The following is a 22,093-nucleotide window of genomic DNA, read 5'->3' on the forward strand; positions in this document are numbered from 1 at the left end:
TTTTTCCACTGGGCTCTCTTACATTTTGTACTCACTAGTGCAATTAATTTTCACAGTGAAACAGTTCTAGGTCACTTGCAGGTTGTACTGTATGGCTGTAGCAAGTACTGTATGTGACAAATAATATGTTCATTTGAATTTATGTAATTCATCAGATTGAACTAACAACATAAAAATATTGTGGCAGAACCAATAAACATATGAGGTGGTATCAAAAAGTTTCAAGATTATTTCTGTTTACAAGAAAGTATCTGTGACCAAAGTCTTCAGGCCTCTCATGACATTGTACAGGAAAATCAGTACAGTATAGAAAGCTTTCCATGTGATCTGCACACAACTTTCACTGCAACACTGCCATTTTTTCCAAGCCGATCTGGCACTGCATTCAGTGGCAGGGGTTTGAGCATTGGGTGGGAATTAAACCCAGGCTTTCCGCATGGCAGATGAGAAACCTACTGTACCGCTGCATTACTGATGCCCCGGTATAGAAGATGAATGAATGAATTTATCTTATCCATTCAGAATTTACTTCATTAATCTAATATGGTGTGAAACAAAACAACTTTAAATTGTCTTATTTAGAGACAGGGGAACCCTGTGATCAATGATGATTACTCATGATCTCCACGAACATCCCATTCCAGGTTTATTCCCCTTTGCTATTACAATGAGCTCCACTCTTCTCAGAAGGCTTTCCTCTAGATGTTAAGCATGGCTGTGGGAGTTGCGTTCATTCAGCTACTGATGTCAGGATGTCAAAGATTGCTCTAGTTCGTCCCAGAGGCGTTCCCAGCGGGGTTGAGTTCACTCAGGGTTCAGTGCATGACACTTAAGTTATTCAACTCCAACTTTAACACACCATGTCTTCATCAAGTTGGCTTTGTGCACAATTTGTGCAATGGTGGACCTTTAATGCTTAAGACATTCTATAGAATTGTCCGCTTGCTTTTAACTTACAGTGTAATGGCCATGGGGCGCACAAACCTTTGGATATATACTGTATAGTGAATATTTTTAGGTCCAGCATTTGCACCAATATCTCTAATACTTCTTTTTCATTTCAGCACCAGAATAGCTAAAATAAATATAAATATTTTAAATCAGTTTTTGAGGACTCATAACATTCTGGCAACCTCGTTATAACACTATTGTCGGTTCAATTTGGCAACCATGTCCTCGTGAGGGACGCGCTCTCCGCAGTACGCATGCGCAGTCACTCAGCATCTGGGTGAAAATACACAGTGGGCGCAGTTTTAAAAGGTGAAACCCACTCTGTGTGTGTGAGTGAGTGTGTCAGTGTGTGTGTACTGTGTGTGTGTGTGTGTGTGGTGTTTAAACATGTCAATCGATTAGGTGTTTAGGTTGGAGAGTGAAGTCTGTACGTTTTCAGTAACGGCGTTTTTGCTGGTTTGTTCGGTGCGCGAGCCCGTGTCGCTCGCGCGTACGGATTAACAGTACCTCAGTGTCAGTTAGCGGAGTTAGCTTAGCTATACGGAGAGCGATAAAACACGGTACGTACCGGGAGTTCGTTTAATTATTGATATGTTTTATATCTCAGAGTATCTGTACGATTTATTTACACTGAAGCCTGCAACAGTTGTCTTTTTTTATTTCTTATATGGCTAAATGAACCGGTGTTTGTCCTCTACTGTCCGCTCGAGCATTTCTTGTTTTTTTGTGTTTTTTTTACCAGTCATTTCGTTCACTTAGTTTTTAATTCGATTTTTTCCCTCTGATTATTATCATATATAATCATGTACTTTCTTTCTGTCTGTAATTAATCCATACTTCCAGATATTCTTCGTCCTGTCTCTATGTCTTTAATGTTAACTCACATTTTTACACTTTTATTAAATATTTAATATTATTAACTTAACGTGTGCTGTATATTTACATTACTTTTTAAAAGAAACCATTTTTATATAATTATTTTAAATACCGCCGATTTAATCTATCTATCTATCTATCTATCTATCTGTTTATCTGTCTGCATGTTCCCTCTACCTGTCCATCTGTCTGTACAGTATATCTATCTGCATGTTGGTCTCTATCTATCTATCTGTCTCTGTCTATTTGTCTGTCTATCTATGTCTATTGGCATGTTTATCTGTCTGTAATCCTATCTGTATGTCAGTCTCTGTCTCTATTTATTTACTATATCTATGTCAGACTCTATCTATCTGTTTGTCTGTCTCTCTTTCTGTCTGCAAGCCTATAAGTATGCTGGTATCTTTCTTTATATCTGTATGCATATTGGTCTCTGTCTGTCTGTCGATCTGTCCCTCTATCTATCTATCTATCTATCTATCTATCTATCTATATGTGTGTAATATATCTAATCCTATCTGTATATTTTTATCCGTCCATCTGTCTGTCTGTAAGCCTATCTGTATGTCAGTCTTTATCCATCTGTCAATCCATTTGTGTTGCTATCATTCTTCTGTTTCATTTGTTTTTTTTTTTTTTTATAAATCTGAGTGATAATAGAGACATTATAATAAAGGGAAATGAGAATAAAACAATTAAATAAGTTAAAATGCTAAACTAAAAACCAGGGTGAGAATTTACAGATAAATAAAACTTGAACCAGGATAAGTTTCTGTCCTGTTTATAAAATGCCACAAAATATCCAAGGCTCATTATTTTATATGGTTTTTTTTAGATGATTCATCCATCATGTATAGTTATTAATGTGTTTGTAATTTTTTTTCCAATATTTTTATTTCTTGTTTCCTATAATGTGAAATTATTTATTTCACTGTGTGTAAAGTAATAATCAAATCTTTCTCTTGCTCTCTCTCTATTTGCTTTCATTTAAGGTTTGCAGAGCTGCAGGAATCATGGGAGCTGGTACGTACACATTGGCACATCGCATTCTCACATGACTGTAGCTCTGTTAGTGTAAAACCCCACCATGTTTATATCAAAGTCCAGTCAGAGATATTTATCAGCCTTCTCGACAAGACAGGCGCCGTTGCACTTGTGTTTATCGCTTTTCCATTTTTGGCATGTTAGAACAGTTCTTCTGTCGACACAGTGAAGAAAAATAAATTCATGTGACTTTGTTGTGAAGGAAAAAATTAATAAATAGCAATATCACCAGTTTGTGTTTAAAAAAGCGTCAAGTATATAATGGTGCTTGAAATACTAGAGTGTTTTGAGTCATGAAATGTCTAGCTTACTACAGTTTCAAGCAGTATGCTGTGTTTACAGTCCAGGATAGTAAAATGTGTGATGTATTAAAGTGCCTACTGAAATGTCCACAGTTCTAGAGTGTCTGGAATACTAAAGTGTCTGCACGACTGCAGTGTATAGAATAATTAAGTGTTAAGGATCCTGTAGTATCCTGATAATTACAGGGTCCTGCTGAAGGTGACGTGTAGACAAAACTGTGCCTGGAATATTCATGTGCCCAGGATTCTCGAATGTTTGGAATAATGCAATGTCCAGGATGCGGTGTCCGGGAGGCCAAAGTGACCGCAACACTGCAATGTCGAGGAGGCTGAAGAGTTCCAAACTGTTTGTTTGTTTATCTTTCTTCTTACTGATGCTGCATACTGTATTGTTATGCATTGGGATCACACAGGAAAATCATTAGAGGTGTTTGTTGATCAAAGTATGGCCCCAGGTGCGATACGTATCTGATCCGAGAATCCTGGCATTGTCCTTATCTGCTTTTGGATATCCGAGGTCAGAAGAACAGTGGGCAGCTCTGTCTCTCTCCGTTCTCCCACACATCGAGCCGAGTGCCGCTCCAATAAAAAGGAAGGACACCGATTCAATGCAGCTTTTGTGCTTCTTGGGACTTAACACTCTCTCGTGTTTCTGTTCCCCTTTTTTTCACAGTGTGTGTTTTGGGTTCTGCAGGAGCACACACAACAGGAGTATCCTGTTGAGAACGTTGAAGTAGGCTGTAACTAATGCTACTTAATATGGTAGCTTAGTTAGTTTTAAAAACAATATATACTACAGTATTGCCTTTCAGCTCAAAATCTGACCAATGTTATATACATTTAAGGAAAAAAATGTCTTTAAACATAATCTATTGATTTTGTTGATCATCCTTAGATACAGCCAACATCCAGCACCTCTAAATATGCCAAATGTCAAGCCTTGTGTTTAAATTGAAAGCGTCCTCTTGCTCTGCACAGTGTTCCTGTCAGCGGATGCAGCGCATGTCGTGCTGAGGAGGCTCCCGAGGGCCAACGCCTTCCTGGAGGAGATGAAACAGGGAAACATCCAGCGTGAGTGCAGGGAGGAGATCTGTAACTACGAGGAGGCACGAGAGGCTTTCGAGAACAACGAGAAGACGGTAAGTTGTTAGGGCAAGTTGCTACACCCACTCGCTCACAGATGTGCTGTCCTTTGGAACTTCCTGCAACACGTTATCGTCAGGAAGCAAAGCTGACTCCCTTAAACACTTCCTCAGAGACTTGATTGTGGGTTAAAGGACAGTTTTTCGTAAACATATAAACACGTAAAATGTTAATGCGCTTCTAGAGGGAAGTGAGATTGTTGTGAAATCCAAAGTAAAACAGAGGCTTTAGGGCATGTTGTTTGAGTTGATATTCAGACATAAGGTACGATAGGTTTTTATTACATTTATTTATGTATTCCTCAATTTTGTTATTGTCTTTATGATAATGAGATACATTTTTGTTTGGAAAATTTTGTCTTTATTTGTATTCATTATTTACTCTTTATGTAAATTTTAAGGTAAATTAGTTTAAAATCCAACAACAGTCTGTGACCAGTCACACCTCAGCAACAGTGACTAATCACACTTGAGCAACATTGCCCAGCAGCCATTCCCACCCCAGCAACAACACTCGCAATAAACAACAAAACTTACCCAGCGGACGAGTCACACCTCAGCCACAATGTCCAGTGACTAATCACATGTGAGCATCAACATCCAGTGAAAGAATACGATGCAACCAATCATTCCCAAGACACATCGCCCATCAATCACTCGTACCTCAGCAACCAATCACGACCCCAGTAGCAGGCAACCTCGGCAACTCACTCACTGCAATCAGTACTGACCAAATGTCTAGCGACCAGTCGCACGTTGGCATCAACAGCCAGTAACCACCAGTAGCCAGCCATCAATGACGTCCTGACAATCAGTCACACCTCGGAAACAACACCTGATAATTATTCACCAGCCTCCCCGCCAACCACCCCCCAATCGTGCATCAGCAACAATGCTCAACAATCAATCAATCTTACCTCAGCAGCCTGTCACATCTTAGCAGCAATGCCCCTCAACAGCAACAATGGCTAGCGGTTAATTACAATTCGCCAACAATCCCTAACATCAAATCATACTTCAGCAACAATGACCTGTGGCCAACTATACCTCAGCACCCGTGCCTTCAGGGAAATTCCATAGATACCTCAGTACATTAAGGTCATCAGCTGACTTTTTTTATTGCCACATAACGTTGCTGAGCCTAGACCTGAGCAACTAAAGCAACCCCAGATCATAACACTGCCTCCAAAGGCATGTACAGTGGACACTTAACTTGATAGGCACTTCCCTTCATACCCTGACGCACGAATTGCTCTGGAACAGGCTCAATCTGGACTCATCAGACCACATGACCTTTTTTCATCGCTTCATACTCCAGTCATTATTCTGAAGCCTTTTTGGACAGTTTTAAACTCAGTCATTTCAGCAATCTCCTTAGTTGTTTTCTTTGCTTGATGTAGGCCAATAATTTGACCTTTCTGAAATGGAAAACTTGATGCACCTGCTTTCCCCGACTGCACTTTACAAATAGCTCAGAGAACATTCCGCTTTGTACGTGTCCCCTCACCCTTCGGGAATCAAGCGCTGGATTGGGAAGCAAATAGAAATTTCATATTATTCATATTATTTCCTGCCATGAAGCTGTTTACATAACTGGCAGGAAACGAGTGACCCAATTTTAAAAAAGTTCCCTTTTCTAAAAATGATACAGATCTCAGGTACAACATTTTCCCCCACTTCAGGGAGCGTATTCAGTGCTCAATAGTCGAAAGAAACCCGACACGTGTTTCTGACATCCGATGGCATGGTGAAGGCCAGGGAGTTTCTGTGTAGCTGGGAGCTGCGTCTAAAATTACACACGCTTCTAGCACACCAAGAGAACTTGGTGATTTTCCCAAGCGGCGTTCCCGTAAAAAAAGGATCTTGACCAGTTTTATTAGCGATCAGCACATTTGGTAAAAGACCAGCACACTGGTAAATAAATGAGATCGAATTCACTTCATAAATAACCAGCCGTGTTCCTAAGAAAAAGATTCCCACGGTTTGTGGATTTATGTTTGTTTTGCATTTTTTTTTAGTTTTTCACCAGTAGTTTACATTTTGGGATATTTTTTTAGCTGGGTTTTCTTAGCATGTCTTTCGTTTATCTTGATTTTTAATGCAGATTTTTTTATTTTATACATTGGATATCTATCTGTCTAGCTATCTATCTGTCTATCCATTTATCCATTCTATGGAATTTTTTTTCTCTCTTTTTTCTTTTTTTTATTTGAGTTTAATTTTCATTCATTTTTATTTCAAACAAACATGTATATCCATCATATTCTTTACATACATCATCATTTTCACATTTAAATCAATTAAATTCTTTACATTTATCATTCTTACATTAAAGTTCATTTCATCTGTTTGAAAAGGAGTAGGTTGAAGTGTAAACTTATAGAACCTTAATGAATTCAATTTTAGTTTATTGTTTTGATTTGGTTTTCTGGTTTTAATAGTTTTACATAAGGCAAATAAACGGCTTTCTTTCTGTGTGTTTAATTATTATTATTATTATTATTATCAGTTTAATATGAGGGGGAGTCAAAAATTATCTGCACTCTGTTTATATTTAAACTTGTGGCTGTCTTTTTAGCGGTTTTTTAATTCAAGGCTCCAGTCACTGCTGTGAATTTTGATTGTGTAAAGCTGCTTTGTGATGATGTAAATCGTTAAAAGCGCTATACAAATAAAATTAAATTGAATTGAATTGAATTGAATTGAATGTGCGAAAGTGTTGCATCAGCTTATGTGTAACTACAGTGCGAGCAAACATTTGCCCTGTTTTAAGAAGAAAGAAGATCGGCATGGTCTGAGGGCATATTTTTTGTTTTATTTTTACTTTTGAAGGTTTTTTGTTTTTAGAAAAGCATGTTTTATGAGATTTAATCCGACCCTGTTCCCTTTTGCTTGTGTGATTGGCTGCAGCGGCGATTCTGGGAGGAGTATCAGCGGGAGAGCAGCCCCACGCCCGGAGGATTTCAGTCCATAGTGGGTGGAGGCAACTCCCTGTACCTTGTCTTGCCCCTACTGCTGCTGCTGCTGCTTGTCGCCGCCGTCTCAATCACCGTGTGGAGGTGCCACGTGCGCAAAAGATCCCAGCGCAGCCCCGCTATCGGACAGAGAGACTCCGCCCTTGCCGTCGTTTCCTTGGATCAGTGGGGGCAGAGCTACCAGCCTGACCCTGTTTACTCGGGTGATGACATCACACCTGGGCAGATGAGCCTTGCGGATCCTCCTCCGTCTTACGAGGAAGCCGTGGGTCACATGGACGTCCACGTCGTGGCGGAACCTCCACCCCAGTACGATGACATCATGAGAGATTATGTGAGCAACGCTGTGATTGGGCAGGCCAAGTGAATCACATTTAAATCACAACACACCCTCATTTTTGAGGTTTACTCAACGCAGATTGTAGCGAAAGACTAAATGTACTGTATCTCACCTGTTTACTGCTGAAAGAGACCTTTTATTACATCTAATACCAGCACACACCAGTAAGTACGCTTTTAATAAGTACGCTCAAGTTCGAACAGAGAAGGAAAAAATTAAATAAAATTTAAATACAGAAATGTACCATATAATCAGGTTTACATAAAATATATATCTGTATAAGATGCAACTCACAGACATAATTATCTAGTGCAGAACAGGATTAATTTTTTGGGGGGTAAAAAATATTCAGGGCAAAGATATGCCGATAAAATTTTTTCCTGTATCTAACAATAATAAGAAACAATAATAAACAAGCAAGAGTGGCGTCCTATACTGTAGAAAGAGATAAATCCAAATTCTGTAAAAGTAAACTGTGACGAAGAAAACAAACTGGTTTTGTTGCTCAAGAATGATCACGATCAGTGACGTGTATCATGCAGTTCATAAGAAGTGTAAAATGCTACAGCTTGCCCAGCGCCGCGGCTGCCGCAGTAGTGATTTATCTGAGTGAGCTGCCTTACTATCTTCCCTCATCAGGTTTCACTGCCGATGGGCCTGGAACCCTGAAATTAAGCCAAACTGTCTGAGTCACAGGATTGAAAAAAGCACGCTTTTCTCTTTTTTTCCTGATATTCCAGCTCATTACATTAGTGCAACAGTAGCACCATGATCCGATAGCTGTAACTCAGAGAGTGTGCGCTCTATCTAACACACCCAATCAATAGGAAACGAGTGTTTTTGGGAAGAGTAAGCACTAATCTGTGCAATGCTGCAGCCAAGCCAACATGATGCTAGCATTTTAGCGCCGTTCACACCAGCAAATAGTGACGGTCTGTTTTCCATGTGCTCGCGACTGTGAAATCCAAACCCGAGAACATTTTATGCAAATAACTCACAAAAGCGCCAGAGCGATGATGCGACTGAGCCGGTTTTCAGACCGATCATGTCTCTGATTAATTGTTGTGTTAGACAACTCATCAGCTCGCTTCCTCTTATACTACAAGAATTTGTCTGTAAACACATTTTTACATTTTTTTTCTTCATGTATAAGGTTTTTACCCATTATACGGTTTTACGTATAAATGTGATATTGATTTTGTAGCAGAAATGCAAAATAGGGCTCAGTGAGAAAATAAAAGAAAGTTTTTTGTGAGGGAACGAGTTTAACGCAACTGTAAATAGATAAAAAGGTACGTCATGTTTGTACATTAAATAGTCGGCGCATTACTGCGGTGTAAGAGGAATAAGACCGTTCAGGACGCGCTGTTCTACAGGAACGTATACTGAGATTAAACCACACTAAAACGGAGGGTTAGTTAATGTAGCTAGGAAACAACAACATATTATTTACAGTATTGTAATCCATGAAAATACTCAGCGTCTTTAAATACGGACAGATTTGCAGATTGTAACCTGATCTTTGTGGATGTTTGTGAAACATCAGATCAAATGTTAATTACCTTACGTTAATTTTACGTAGTCTTTTTAAAAAAAAGAAAAACAATTTATTATTGTGAATCAGGCTAAAATGTTTCACCGTTCATTTTTTTTTGTGAATTTGCAACGTTCGATAGGACCTTTGACTAAAGCGGACAATTTGCTATGCACTATTTTTGTATTATTTACAGTATTTTTTCCACAAAGTGAATTTATTAAAAATAAATCTTTAGGAAGTGAATTCAGGTAAATAACACAAGACTGTAAGAACTCTGTTTAGGACACAAACATCATACAGCAGCACACTTTTTGTGTTTTTTGTTTTTTTTTGCCTTTAATTTTGTTAAAACGTTGCGTTGCTGGATTTCACTAACACTGTTTTTGAACTTCTGATGTAGATAAGTGAGTTGTTGCACACTTTGGAGTTGTGGGTGTGTGTGTGGAGTGTTTAAGATTTTTTTTTATATATATATATTTTATTAAATACAGATGTTAACATCTCTCTGGGGAAAATGAGGATTTAAATTTTTTAAGTTTTGGATTTTTATTTTCTTTTTTCTTTTATGTTCAGATATAGCCATATTCGGACGCCTTTCTCAAAATGTCCAAATGTTTACGTCGTGTTTACAATTTAAGGAATTGCTCAGTTTGAATACATTTAGTTTTAGAATTTAGTTTTTACCCCTAAGCGCAGTCCATGAGCCAAGACATTTCTCCAAAATATTTACTGAGAAGGTCATAGGTGACTTTCATTATGTTAGCTACGTTAGCCTTATAGCTCTAGTGCCAAATTAAAAAAGCAAATTTTTTCCCAGACTGAATGTTAAATAAGTACATAAAAATTAACCTATAGGTGACTCAAAAAAGGAAAACTCCACCCTGATTGAATCTTTTTGGTTGAAGTTTTGAAGTTTTTTTGTTTGCTTGCCTGATTTTGCTGCAGTGGAATTAATGCTGCATTCATGACTACATTCCCATTCGGAAATTCACTAATGTGAAAGAGCAGGTCGATCAAAACGCCACACAGAAACCAAATTAACATTTCAAGCATTTGTTAAATGTTTTGTTAAAGATTTTCAGTGTGTTTTTGTTTGTTTTTCCTAAGGATCTAACCACCGAACATAACTGCTGTCACTTCCAACTCAGGATCACTGAGTTCAAACAATATTTTTCTTTCATTAAAACTCGTTGAAACTGTGCTTGCCGTTGTAACCGTGGCAATGTACTTCTGTGACATCACAGTAGTTTAGACAGTAGTCTCCTGTCCCTAGACATGAAAAATGAGGAACTGGCACCAGATTCACTGAACATTTCAGAAATAGTTCAATATATAAACACAATGGATGTGTTTCAGGGTGGAGTTTTCCAATAGTGCTGTGCTATAATATGTCTGTCTGTGTGTGTGTGTGTGTGTGTGTGTGTTCGGGATGCTTCTCAACCATTTATTAACAATGCTGTTGGATGCTTCTGGTACGTTTGAGGTTTATAAGAGCTGAGATTTGAAGCTTTAGCGCCTCCTACAGGAAGCAGTGAGTAAAGTTAGATTTAAAAAAATGTTTTAAGCCTACAGGCTGATTTTCTGAGAAATTGAGCATGCTTTCACAAAGCCTTCACAGGATTTGTGTGTGCGTGTGTTTGTATTATAACAATATAACAAATTGCAATTTTGATCCTAATATGATGTGTGAATGCACTTTTATAAGAGTAATACTCATTATTGTGTAGAATTATTATTAGAAATGATACACACCATGGCGAAGGCTGTTTCTCTCTCTCTCTCCTTTTCCCCTGTTGTTATTTTGTTAAACCGTGTCACGAACTACAGCTCTTCACTGTTTTCCTTAATGTGCCGTGTGTAGAAAGCGATGTGAATGTGTGGACGTGTGACTTCAGTTCTACTTAAACCTTATTTAAAAAATTTAATATTAAAGTGTGTGTATATAATATAGGAAAAAATGTCTCGTAATCTTATTGAGCTTGGATTTTTATGTAATAAATGTTTGTTTTTAGTCTTGTGTTATGTGATTTTTGTTTAGTTTTTTGAAAGACATTGTGATATTTGCTTAAAACACTGATGTTGACTCCTGCGTTCTGATTGGTCAGAAGGTGTCGACTGATTCTCTGTTACAGCAGTGCAGGTTTATATTAATGTTCTTGTTCAAATACGTTACCGTTTCCATAGTAACATCATTCATCTGGCCGTCTGCAGCACATGCTCTGGATATTTTTATACTTCCTTATTGAATGATTTTTATTTGTAAGAATAAATGTGTTTATGTACAATGTATGGAAGGAGTCTCCAGCGTCAACGCTAAGTGGTGGGATAATGAATTATGCATCTTCTATACTGCCTATGTTATACATGTGGCGGTGGTGAGGGGGGGCCAGGGGGGCATGTACAGGCAATTTGGGAACATCTAAACTGCACATCTTACAGAACATGCAAACTTCACGTGCACAGACCCTGAGACAAGAACCGAACCCACGACCCAGGAGGTGCAAGGACACAGTGCGAACCACTATGGGACCGTGTAACCATAGCGATGGTGAACTTCCAGTTCTGTTTAGTCTGAAATGTATTTTAGAGGTGAAAGAGGTATTGGATGTGCTGCTGTGTCAGGACAACACCTCTAAGGGAGGAGCTGAAAGATTAATAACTACTACTTAAGGAGGACAGGACTGGAAAAGAGGATTTAAAAAAAGATTAAGACCAGAAGGTGGCAGTACTGCATCACAGTGGATGCCAACTGCTGATAAACAACAAGACGACAAGACGAGAGACAGTGTTAGACATTATTTATTTGAGATTTGTCAAAGCATAAAAGTTTGAAATTTATTTTTTATCAAAAGCAAAGACAATATTTGAAATCTTTTCCTCTAAAATAAAGGCTCAGTTCTCTCTCATTGTAACACAGGAATGATATAATCTCATGAACACAAAGCTCTGTTTATATAATAAAAGTCTAAGTGCTTATTAAATATTTCTAATTCACTTAGACTTCCATAAATATGTTCATCTAAAACAATGATTTTTATCTGTAAAATACATTTCCAAGATGGAGCGTCATTTTCTAATCGAGGAGTGGACGGATACCGCAAAACGAACCGAAACGCTGTGGAAAGCTGCATTCTCTATGGTGTGTTTTTTTAAAAATAAAGCTCAGCTCTCAGAATTGGATTTTACAAGAATATTACTTTAACAGCTCAATGCCAGAGCTTCATCACTTCACAAAGTCCTTTTACAAATCAAAACGTTTATAATATTCTTATAAATTTCTATGACATGATTACAAATGCACCTATTTTTCCATCAGAGGAACAGGACTTCAAATCACCTATTTTCATCTAAAGTCATAATTGTAACAGCTGCTTTCTCAGGAAGATTAAAAATAAATCACAGAAGAAGAGTAGCTGCCTTTCAATTTCTTTCAAGAGGGACAAAAATCACAAGAAGAAAAAGTAATAAAACTGGTATTGAAAATCAGCAGAAATCTTGCTTGAAACGGCAGAAGCAGCATTAAACGAGAGATATGGGGCTAATAATATGTGTATAAAACATTTATCATGATAGATAAGAGACGGCCGTGGAGAGGAAGGTTAGTTGAGCAGACGTAACTGCCTTTTTTCTTCCGTCGCCTTGCGCCTTGCAACAGAAGAAAAAAGGCAGAGAACAATGAAATCTCAGTCACGTCCCCAGAGAGATCCAGCGACAGAGACGAGCCTGAAACTGACTCAACAGTGGCATCATGACAATCATAAGGACGCTTAGTGTCTCAGTGTGTGTGTATGTTTGTGTGTGTGTCTCAGTGTGTCTGAGTGTCTTCAGATCCACTCTATGGGGTTGCGTAAAACTTTCAGCATCTCAGCTTCTTTGGTGCCTTGAGGGGGCTCATGCATGTATTCCCATCTGCACAGAGAACAAGAGAACAGTTCAGGAAAAATGGTTACTCTATAATCTGGGGGAATTTAAAGTGTCACCAAGGTTCTGTTTACACCAGGTGTGAACCTGTGTGCTGGGTCATCTGATTGGAAGTAAACAGTGTTCATAAGTTGGGTTTTGCTCATATCATGGATTGTGATATTTAAGCAATGTCACACTCAGTGTCCTGGAGGTTTTGAAGTCTGCTATTGCTTTAATACAACAAAAATTCCACAAACTTATTTTAATTCATTGTAATTAACAGGATGTGAAAGTAGAACATTTTAACAGGATGTGAAAGAAAACATTTTTAGCTGTACTCTTTAGCCATAAGGTGAGAAGAGGTGGTGGACAGTCCTGAGAAACTTATGAGGTTTATTTTATATTTCCATTTATTCCACCTTAGATTATCAGGTCTGTTAACCTCCAGGTTCCGAGGTTCGAATCCCAAATAGCGCTAAATTCAACGCTGGTGCGCTATGTAGGGTGTACAATCCCTTGATCAGGGTTTAGAGAGGGATTTAAACACAAACTGTTTAACTGTTTTTTGGTTTAATATATACTATGATCACTACCTCTTTTTGAACACTAGATGGCAGCAGAAGACATAAGTCAAAGTTAAAGATGTATTCAGGTTACCTTAATCTTTTCTAATGTGTAAAAATCCTTTTTTTTGGAGCACAAGACATATAAACGTTCAGCCGCATATGGAAAGAAATGACCTGATGTCTGAAGTCTGTTAATGCGACTACACCTCCATGCACACCCCATTGTTTTTTGTTGCTAGTTGCAGATATAATACAATCAATACCTATTTTGGTGCACGGCATCGTTTAGCGCCATCTAGTGGATTTTCCAGCAGAGTTTGGCTACTTTCCATTGAGAGTAATTAGCAACCCTGAACCTATTTAAAGACACTGTATATAAATTGTCTCTGTGCGTCTACTGACCGTGCTGTGAGAGGTAGACACATGATGATGCTCTCAATCCTGGAGCCGGGGGTAGCGAGGCCGAACTTGACGCCGCGATCGTACACCAGGTTAAACTCCACATACCTGAAACACACACAAAGCGGTGTTAGAACACACTCCGATATATCATACGTTGTTATTTGATATGATGACCGTTATGTGCGCCACTCGCCTGCCGCGTCTGATCTGCTGCCAGTCCTTCTCCTCCTGCGTGAACTTGTCGTTGAGGTGTTTGCGGACAATCGGCAGGTAGCACGGCACCACCGTCTTGGCGCAGCTCTTCACAAAGCTGAACGCCTCTTCCTGACTCGGACCGTCCAGGTCGTCAAAGAAAATCCCACCGATACCCCGGGACTCGTTACGATGCTTGATGAAGAAGTAACGATCGCACCTGGAGAAGGAAGAGGAGGAGGAAGAGAGATTTAATGTTAAGCTCTGAAACTGGAGACTTCTTCCATAATAAGATGACCTTGTAGTCACTTTAGTAGTTAGCTGAAAGATGAGCTTGATGCCAGACACATAAGGCACTTTTCAAGGTTAAAACATATTGCATTGTCTCACATCTTGAACCAGACCCTCTGACTGCTCTTTTCTGCATTACTGATGAGGAAGATAAGCGTCTAACTCCAGCTCAACATCGATTACTGTCCTTTACATCCCTCCTGGCCCGGCGTTCTCTTTTATTTAAATAGAATGATGTCACCTCACCCACCCACGTCCAGTGGCGCAGGGATATTTTGTCCTGTCCTGATTCAGAGTTAGTTTGTAAGGGGTTTATAAATACCGTAAACATGTACAAGTGTGCCTTGAAATGCAAACTACATGTTTGCTTTGATGCGTCTCTGTTTAAAATCAATAAAAATATATATATTGTTGATTAAAAACATATTGCATCGTGAGTAATACACAGCTCTGGATCAACCTATAAACACTTAAAAAAAATGATTTTAAAAAGGTGTTTATTTTTTCCTTAAGTTTCCCCCCAGGATTGTTTTTAAAAGGCTAAAATTTCCGTCCACACAAATGAGAACCATCAAACCATGAGAACATCAAACTGTCTCACCACTACATTGGTTCATCTCTGCTTACTATAAGGCTCTGAATGTCACTGACTGACCCAGAACATCTGTAACAGCGCGTCTCAAGACACTGAAGTAAAGCTTGTATTCACCCAGCACACACACACACAATGGATGTAAGGAGGGTCGTACCATTTTTTGAAGTCGGGGTAATACTGAGGGTTGTGCTTGTCACAGGCTTCACGGAGAACACCGTGGAAAAGAGCGGCGTCGTCTTTGTTAATGTAAACCGGAGTCAGATCAGTTCCTCCTCCAAACCACCACTGCTTATTGCCTGAGACAAAGAGAGAGAGAGACACACACACGCAGGCACAGATATGTGTGTGTGTGTGTGTGTGTGTGTGGTTGTTAGATAAGGTTTTGCTCCACACAGACTCAGGGATCTGGATGAGTTGATAAAACTCACCGTCTGCGTCCTCCACCTCGAAATATCTGTAGTTGAAGTGCACTGTGGGAATGTGGGGGTTTTTCGGGTGGATCACGCTGCTGACGCCCATGGCAGTAAAGGGCAGCTTCCCTGAAACACACAGATAACAGCGGGGCGGTTAGGACCCCTCAACACACACACGTCTCTCTCAGACACTCTCTCTCTCTCTCCCACTCGAGAGTAGTGAGAGTATTGTACACTACTACACTAATCGATCTAAAGGTGTTTCACATTTACGACAGATGCCTTTATTCGACCTGCACTTTTATCTCATTATACATCTGAGTAGTTGACGGTTAAGGGCCTTGCTCAAGGGCTAAACCTGGTGGTGGCGTTCCTAAGGTTCGAAACCAAGACCGTAGTCCAATGCCTTCACCACTAAGCCACCCCTGCCCAAGGTGTTGATTAGTTTGATTTAGTTTTCCGCTCTACATAACAAAAGCAGAACTATTCGTTCTGTAACTTTATCCAGCTCTGGAATGCGACAGCTGTTTGAAGACAAAGCTTTTCAGTGCATTGCTGGTCCTCCTTTTATGTCCCCGGCGTGGGTGGAGTAAGGGCCGACACCGTGTGGACGTGCGAGAGGAAACAGGAAGCGGGTTGTTGCTTCACTCACCGTCTTTCGATTTCAGCGACTTCCCGCGGCTGCGCATCTGCTTGGCCGCTTCTTCCGACAGTTGACCGGACACCACCGAGATGTTCACGCCGGCCTTCTCGAACACCTTACTGTCCTGTAACACACAGCTGATCCCGCCGCCACCTACAACACACATACACACACATACACAAACACAGACGATGTTCAGATTGTGCCTAAAACTCTAATAACTCAAATCTAAACACAGTGGTACACATGGTGCATGAGAAGAATGATCATTTTAAACAACATTCAATAAAATAACTATAGATTCATGTTAAAGTACAGGTTTTTTTTTGGGGGCAGTTGTGCATTTCAACAACAATAAATTCTACTTTTATGATAACGTATCATCCACCCAACATCTATCTAAGAACCTCTAGTCCAACTAAGAACTGTGGAGGCCGATGGTGACCATATCATAAAAGTATCATAATGTTTATCACCCAAAGCAAAATAAATCCTTTATAGTTATTTTAATGAGTATTCTATTTTATGCAATGCCTATTAAAATAACTAGTCATTTGAAAGTACTTTTTTTTGGCTTGTGCATTTCAACAGCAATAAATTCTACCTCTGTTATAATGCATGCATTAAGGAACATCTGTACCAACTAGGGACGGTGGAGGCCGATGGTGACCATACCGTACCATAATGTATCATAACATATTAAAAAGTATCGTGAAGTATCAGAAAATATCATAAAGCATTAGAATGCATCAGAAAGTATAAGAATGTATCAGTATGTATCTTGAAAGTAGAGCGAAGTATCAGAATGTATCAGGAAGAATTAGAATTATCAGAACGCATCAAAAAGTATCACATTATCAGTGTGCACAATAAAGTATCAAAGTGTATCACAATGTATCAGAATGTATCATAAGAAACCCAAACCCGAGCCATCACCTTCCTGACGGGTCCAGCGGTCCACCTTGAAGGTTCCCCCGTCCACCTCCTCCAGCGCCCTGCAGAACTCAGCCTGGGTCTCCATGATCATCATCTCCATCCTGCTGCTCATGTCGCTCTTCCTCTGCTCCAGCACGCGCACGTCGGTGACCGGCGGGGACATGAACCTCTTGCACCTCTGCGCGACGTCTCCTTCCTCCTCCTCTCCTCCTCCTCCTCTTACCCCCTCCGGCTTCTTCCCCACCAGCCTGGTCGCCATCTCCGCCTGGCGCAGGTGACAAACCCCGGCGGCCAGGATCCCGAACGCGCCGGTGGCCACGAGCACACCTGTCCTGTACGCACCTGAAGCGCGCGCCGTCTCGGAGGCGTGTGTGAACCTCGACGAGCACCGCGCGGACCATCGGCCCCCCGCAATAAAGTGAGGTTTATACTCGACCCGGGGCTGGGACACCCTGCAGAGCCGCGCTGTACAGCGTAAACCTCTGTTTAAAGTGGACAGCAAAGAAGTCATTTTATTTATTTATGTATTTATTTTTTTTTAACGTTAAACCGAAGAGAACTAAACTCTGCACTAACTCTAACCGAAGGTGGACTGACTGCTCGTGTCACTTCGCACGTATCCCTTATGGCATTCCGTCTGCAAGTCCCACCCTCCTCACCTGTGATTGGTTGGCATTATCGCCCTCCTCGCTATGATTGGCTGGCTCCTTTCTGGGGATTGGCCAGAACGGACAGCGAACTTTATTTTACTTTTTTTTACTTCCGTGTTTTGATTAACGCTTCCACACACCGAGTTAAATTTACATCACGCACATAAAAAAGGTTGGTTATATTACCAATACAATATTTGCATTAATCTCACTAACCTATAATTTAATGTTTTTTTCATTTGCAATTAGCTTGACAGTTAACGCGACAGTTACATCTGGTTTACGTCAGTGCGAACTGATTTACGGCATTTTCGCTAGCGTTATTTTTATTCCATACCAGCAAAAAATATTAAGATTTGTTTTATTGTTCTGTAGAGTGACGTAAACAAACAGCAATACTATATAAACATAGTTAAACAACCCCAAAAAACGTTTCTTTTTTTCGCTGTTCGCGGTAATGTAAACGGTTGTCATGGTAACTGGACCCCAACACTGCTGTGCTAACGACACTGTCGTAAAATAAGGCACTATACTGTGTGTGTGTGTGTATATATATATATATATATATATATATATATATATATATATATCATTGAAAGAACCAGAACAATACAAAAAAGAAATGAAATAAAAATTTACTATTATTTATTTGTAAGAGTACAGAGTAAAGGAAAAGGACATTAGAGATATAACCAATGAGGTCATTCTACAGGAAAGGTGGTATTTGAGTGATTAAATAAAATCTCCTGAAATGTATATCTTCTTTTCTTTAAAAAAAAATAAATTGTATACATTTAATTAAAAAAATAATGTGCTGTTGTTTTGTGATTATTGTTGCCTATAATCTAAACAACATTGAAAAACTAATAGCACTTAATCATATAAAAATAACACACAGTATGAATGCAGATGAATTTCTGCTCTCTGTTTCACCCAGATGAGGATGGGTTCCCTGTTGAGTCTGGTTCCTCTCAAGGTTTCTTCCTATTACCAACTCAGGGAGTTTTTCCTTGCCACTGTTGCCTTCGGCTTGTTCATCAGGGACTATCTGACCATTTTAATTCATACACATTTACATACAAACTTTAATAATTCTTATCCTTTGTAACAGTAGGCAGTGTCGTCTACTGTGAAAACGAATACAAGAGACCGAGCTCATGGCTACTAAAACCCAGGATCAGACCTCAAAGCATCTACAGCGACAACACCTACGACAGGCAGAAGTAAAAGCTGCCAAAACATTGGAGCATATGGAGCAGTAGCGAGTTGACCGCACACTCCATTCGTAGGTAATGATAGCACGCAGGTGTTGGCATATGAACTTGTGCAATTTTTACTGTAATGTTTTCTTCACAACCAACAATAATTTAAGAATATTCCTCAAAAAATAGTTGATATCTATATAAATAAAATAAAAGTTTTGTCTGTACTTTGGCCAGAACTCACTCTTTTAATGATATCTTTATGTTATTCGGGTCCATTGGAGGACCCAAAACCAGTCTTAGAAAAATTTCTGTATGTCTGAATTTACTGAAACTTTTGCAGTACTTATATCTCCCTGAAGTTAAACCTGCATTATAAATGAAATATAAATGGCGAGTAAAAGGGATTTTATGTGTCAGATTTAATAATTTCCTTTAAAATAATCTATTATTGTGCTACTGTCTCAATGTAAATAAACACCTGCACCAATAGATATTAATTAGAAAAGATAAAGTAAATATTTTTACTGAGTTAAAATTTACATATACCACTTCAGAACTGTTATTTCATCTGGGAAATAACAGCGCTGAAGTGGTGTAAGTGAATTTTAACACGCTGGAGTCGTTTTAAGACAAAATTATTTTTATCCGATCTACTTTTTTTCCATTTCTCATCTGTGATTTACTCTCCGATTACCGAACAGGGAGTGTATTTGCCTGAAGATACTCAACCTTACATGATTTCTTTGTATAAATAAGTTAGACAGAGAGTTCTGCCGTACAGAAAGACAGACAGACATGTATGTGGGCTTCAACCTCAAATAATAATAATAATAATAATAATAATAATATCACTGATTACATTAAAGCTGATATTATTTTTAGCTCAAACCTTCTAACTCTTTCTACAAACTCTTTAACCGTCAATGAAGGGTACTTGCGCTAGTTAGCTCTAAAATATCAAGAATATATTGCATAGCCAATCAACTGAAAATTCAACTAATAATTTTTTTTTTATATCACACCATAGTAAAGACGTACAGTGTAGTAATACAAATAACACAGTGAAGCACAAATGATGAAGTCATTTAATTTTTTTTTTATATGTTTACATTCCAGTTTGTTTAAAATATTGATTTTAAACTACTCAGTTTTAAATACCAGTTTTAAACAGTTAAATAAATAAAAAATAATTGTAGAACCTGAATATTCCAATAAATTAACTTTCTGTTTTTTGTTAATAAACTTGGGGTCTAACCTGGACTGGGACATCACTTTGGTGTAGACTGGGAGGTCAGACTCAGAACTGACTGCTCTGTTCTCATTCTTTCCATCTCTCACTCGTATCTCCTACTCTTTTCCTACGTGCAGGACCTACATCTATCCTCTGCCTGTGCAATCGTTGCTATTCAAAAATTTTAATACCTGAGTAAAGTACAACAGTATAAATGATAACAGACAATAAATCAAACTTAAACATTTTTTTTTTCTTCCAATATGATTTTTGCCCAGGTCTGTTATCTGGTTCATTTATGCAGAGACTGATATTGTCAATTGTGTTACTTCTCTTCGTGGTAACAGCAGTGACCATAACACTAAAGAAACCATGTGTATAACCACATGGTTTTCAATATTGTCAAAATCACTTAATTTTTAGATGTGATCATGTTTTATGTGAAACTTTTGATAGTTATAATTATAAAATAATTAACATTAATGACAGACTTTAAAGCTGTGCATTAAATTGCAAAATAAATTATGACATTTATAAACAAATGAAGAGAGACATCTGACAAACCTTTTGCATTTGTCAAATGCTCTTCATCTTCATCAGTGACCTTTGACTCAGGAATAATTTTAAATTGTCAAATGTATTTTGGAATGAAACACAATTGTTTTGTGTAACATTAACACCAATTACATAGGTTGGGGTGACTGATATTTATTTTATATTATTAATTATAATCAATTATTGTTTTATGATTTTAGTGTTTTACTTATTTTATCAGATATTGATGTTATGGTAAATCCTATTTATTTCATGAATTTCACAGTCTAAGCAACAGGGTTATTTAGGGTCACATCAATGTTTCAGCCCCATATATCCCTCATTTAAATTCATTGATAATATTTTATATTGATAATATTAATATAAATAATAATAATATAATAATAATAATAATAATAATAATAATAATGCAGAAGCGAAAGATCAAATCAATCTAAATCAATCAGTCAAAACTGAGTAAATCCAGAGTGAAAAGAGACAACTTTGACAGATTTCCATGTCTCTGTTGCGGCAATGCAGTTTTATTGTCTTCTTGTTCTTCTCCTTTAAAGGCAGGGATAGCACAGCAGTTAAGGCAGTGGACTTTTAATTGTATTGTCCCACTTTCAAACCCCAGCACCACCAAGTTCCCACTGTTGGGCCCTTGAGCATGACCCTTAACTGTCCAGATGTGTAGTGAGATAACAGCGAAAGTCACTTTAGGGAAGGGTGTCTGCTAAATACCATAAATCTTTTTTCTAGGCAGCTAAATTGGCTTAAACATGTTTTCCTAAAGATAGCGACTAAAAAGTCGATTGCTCAAAATTTCAAAGCAAAAAGGCCTTGCTTCACCAGCACAAAAGGATTAATAACTTCTGAAACTGTTGATGCTGTGAAGATTTATATAAAGAGACAGTTATCTTTTCTCATTGGTTATCTCGTTTCCAAAGTAGAGGCTGGTTTATACTCAGGGTGTCCTGCACTCTGTCTATCTGTCTACTTCTGTATTCTGGTACAACTGGCTTCCATATCTGATTCGATCCGTTGTTCCCTAGCCTGGAACAGTTGTGTTCTCTGTACAACCCATGAAACTGTGATCAACTTCATCAGAGCATTACTGAAAGTAGGACACTCTGATTTAAAAAGGTCCATAGATAACGTCTTTGGTATGTAATACTTAGTGGACCATCAGTGTCTAACCAAGCAAGATAAGGAGGCATGCCTTTTGGTCAATTCAAAAAGCCACACCTCTTCCTCAATCAGCCCTTCAGCTTCAACTTTAATACATATGCAGAAACATATATGTGAAAATGATGTTGCATGCGCCCTGAAAAATTATTAATGATCAAGCATGTTGATGAGCCA

At 38.6% G+C, this 22,093-nt stretch overlaps 2 protein-coding genes across 5 annotated transcripts; one reads left to right on the forward strand and one right to left on the reverse strand.

Annotated features, from left to right (window-relative positions):
- Positions 1 to 1,212: 1,212 nt before the first annotated feature.
- prrg1 (proline rich Gla (G-carboxyglutamic acid) 1) lies at positions 1,213 to 11,184 on the forward strand. 4 transcript variants are annotated; one of them, XM_053503598.1, is made up of 4 exons: positions 1,213 to 1,260; positions 2,820 to 2,850; positions 4,152 to 4,312; positions 7,226 to 11,184. In XM_053503598.1, the coding sequence occupies exons 2-4, from the start codon at positions 2,841 to 2,843 to the stop codon at positions 7,655 to 7,657; spliced, it is 603 nt and encodes a 200-aa protein (XP_053359573.1). In that variant the 5' UTR covers positions 1,213 to 1,260; positions 2,820 to 2,840; the 3' UTR covers positions 7,658 to 11,184. The 4 variants fall into 4 exon arrangements, with proteins under 4 accessions (XP_053359573.1, XP_053359574.1, XP_053359571.1 ...); XM_053503599.1 differs by having other exon boundaries at positions 1,231 to 1,260; positions 2,828 to 2,850; XM_053503596.1 differs by lacking the exon at positions 1,213 to 1,260 and adding an exon at positions 1,267 to 1,511.
- Positions 11,185 to 11,948: 764 nt separating this feature from the next.
- Positions 11,949 to 17,722, reverse strand: cpox (coproporphyrinogen oxidase). Its single transcript, XM_053504397.1, has 7 exons — positions 17,109 to 17,722; positions 16,182 to 16,325; positions 15,545 to 15,655; positions 15,271 to 15,412; positions 14,232 to 14,450; positions 14,039 to 14,143; positions 11,949 to 13,076 (listed from the first exon to the last, which is right to left on the reverse strand). Exons 1-7 carry the CDS (start codon positions 17,617 to 17,619, stop codon positions 12,992 to 12,994), a joined length of 1,317 nt encoding a protein of 438 aa, XP_053360372.1. The 5' UTR covers positions 17,620 to 17,722; the 3' UTR covers positions 11,949 to 12,991.
- Between the last annotated feature and the right edge of the window lie 4,371 nt (positions 17,723 to 22,093).

Source organism: Clarias gariepinus, chromosome 9 (assembly GCF_024256425.1).
Source record: "Clarias gariepinus isolate MV-2021 ecotype Netherlands chromosome 9, CGAR_prim_01v2, whole genome shotgun sequence".
NCBI classification, from domain to species: Eukaryota; Metazoa; Chordata; class Actinopteri; order Siluriformes; family Clariidae; genus Clarias; species Clarias gariepinus.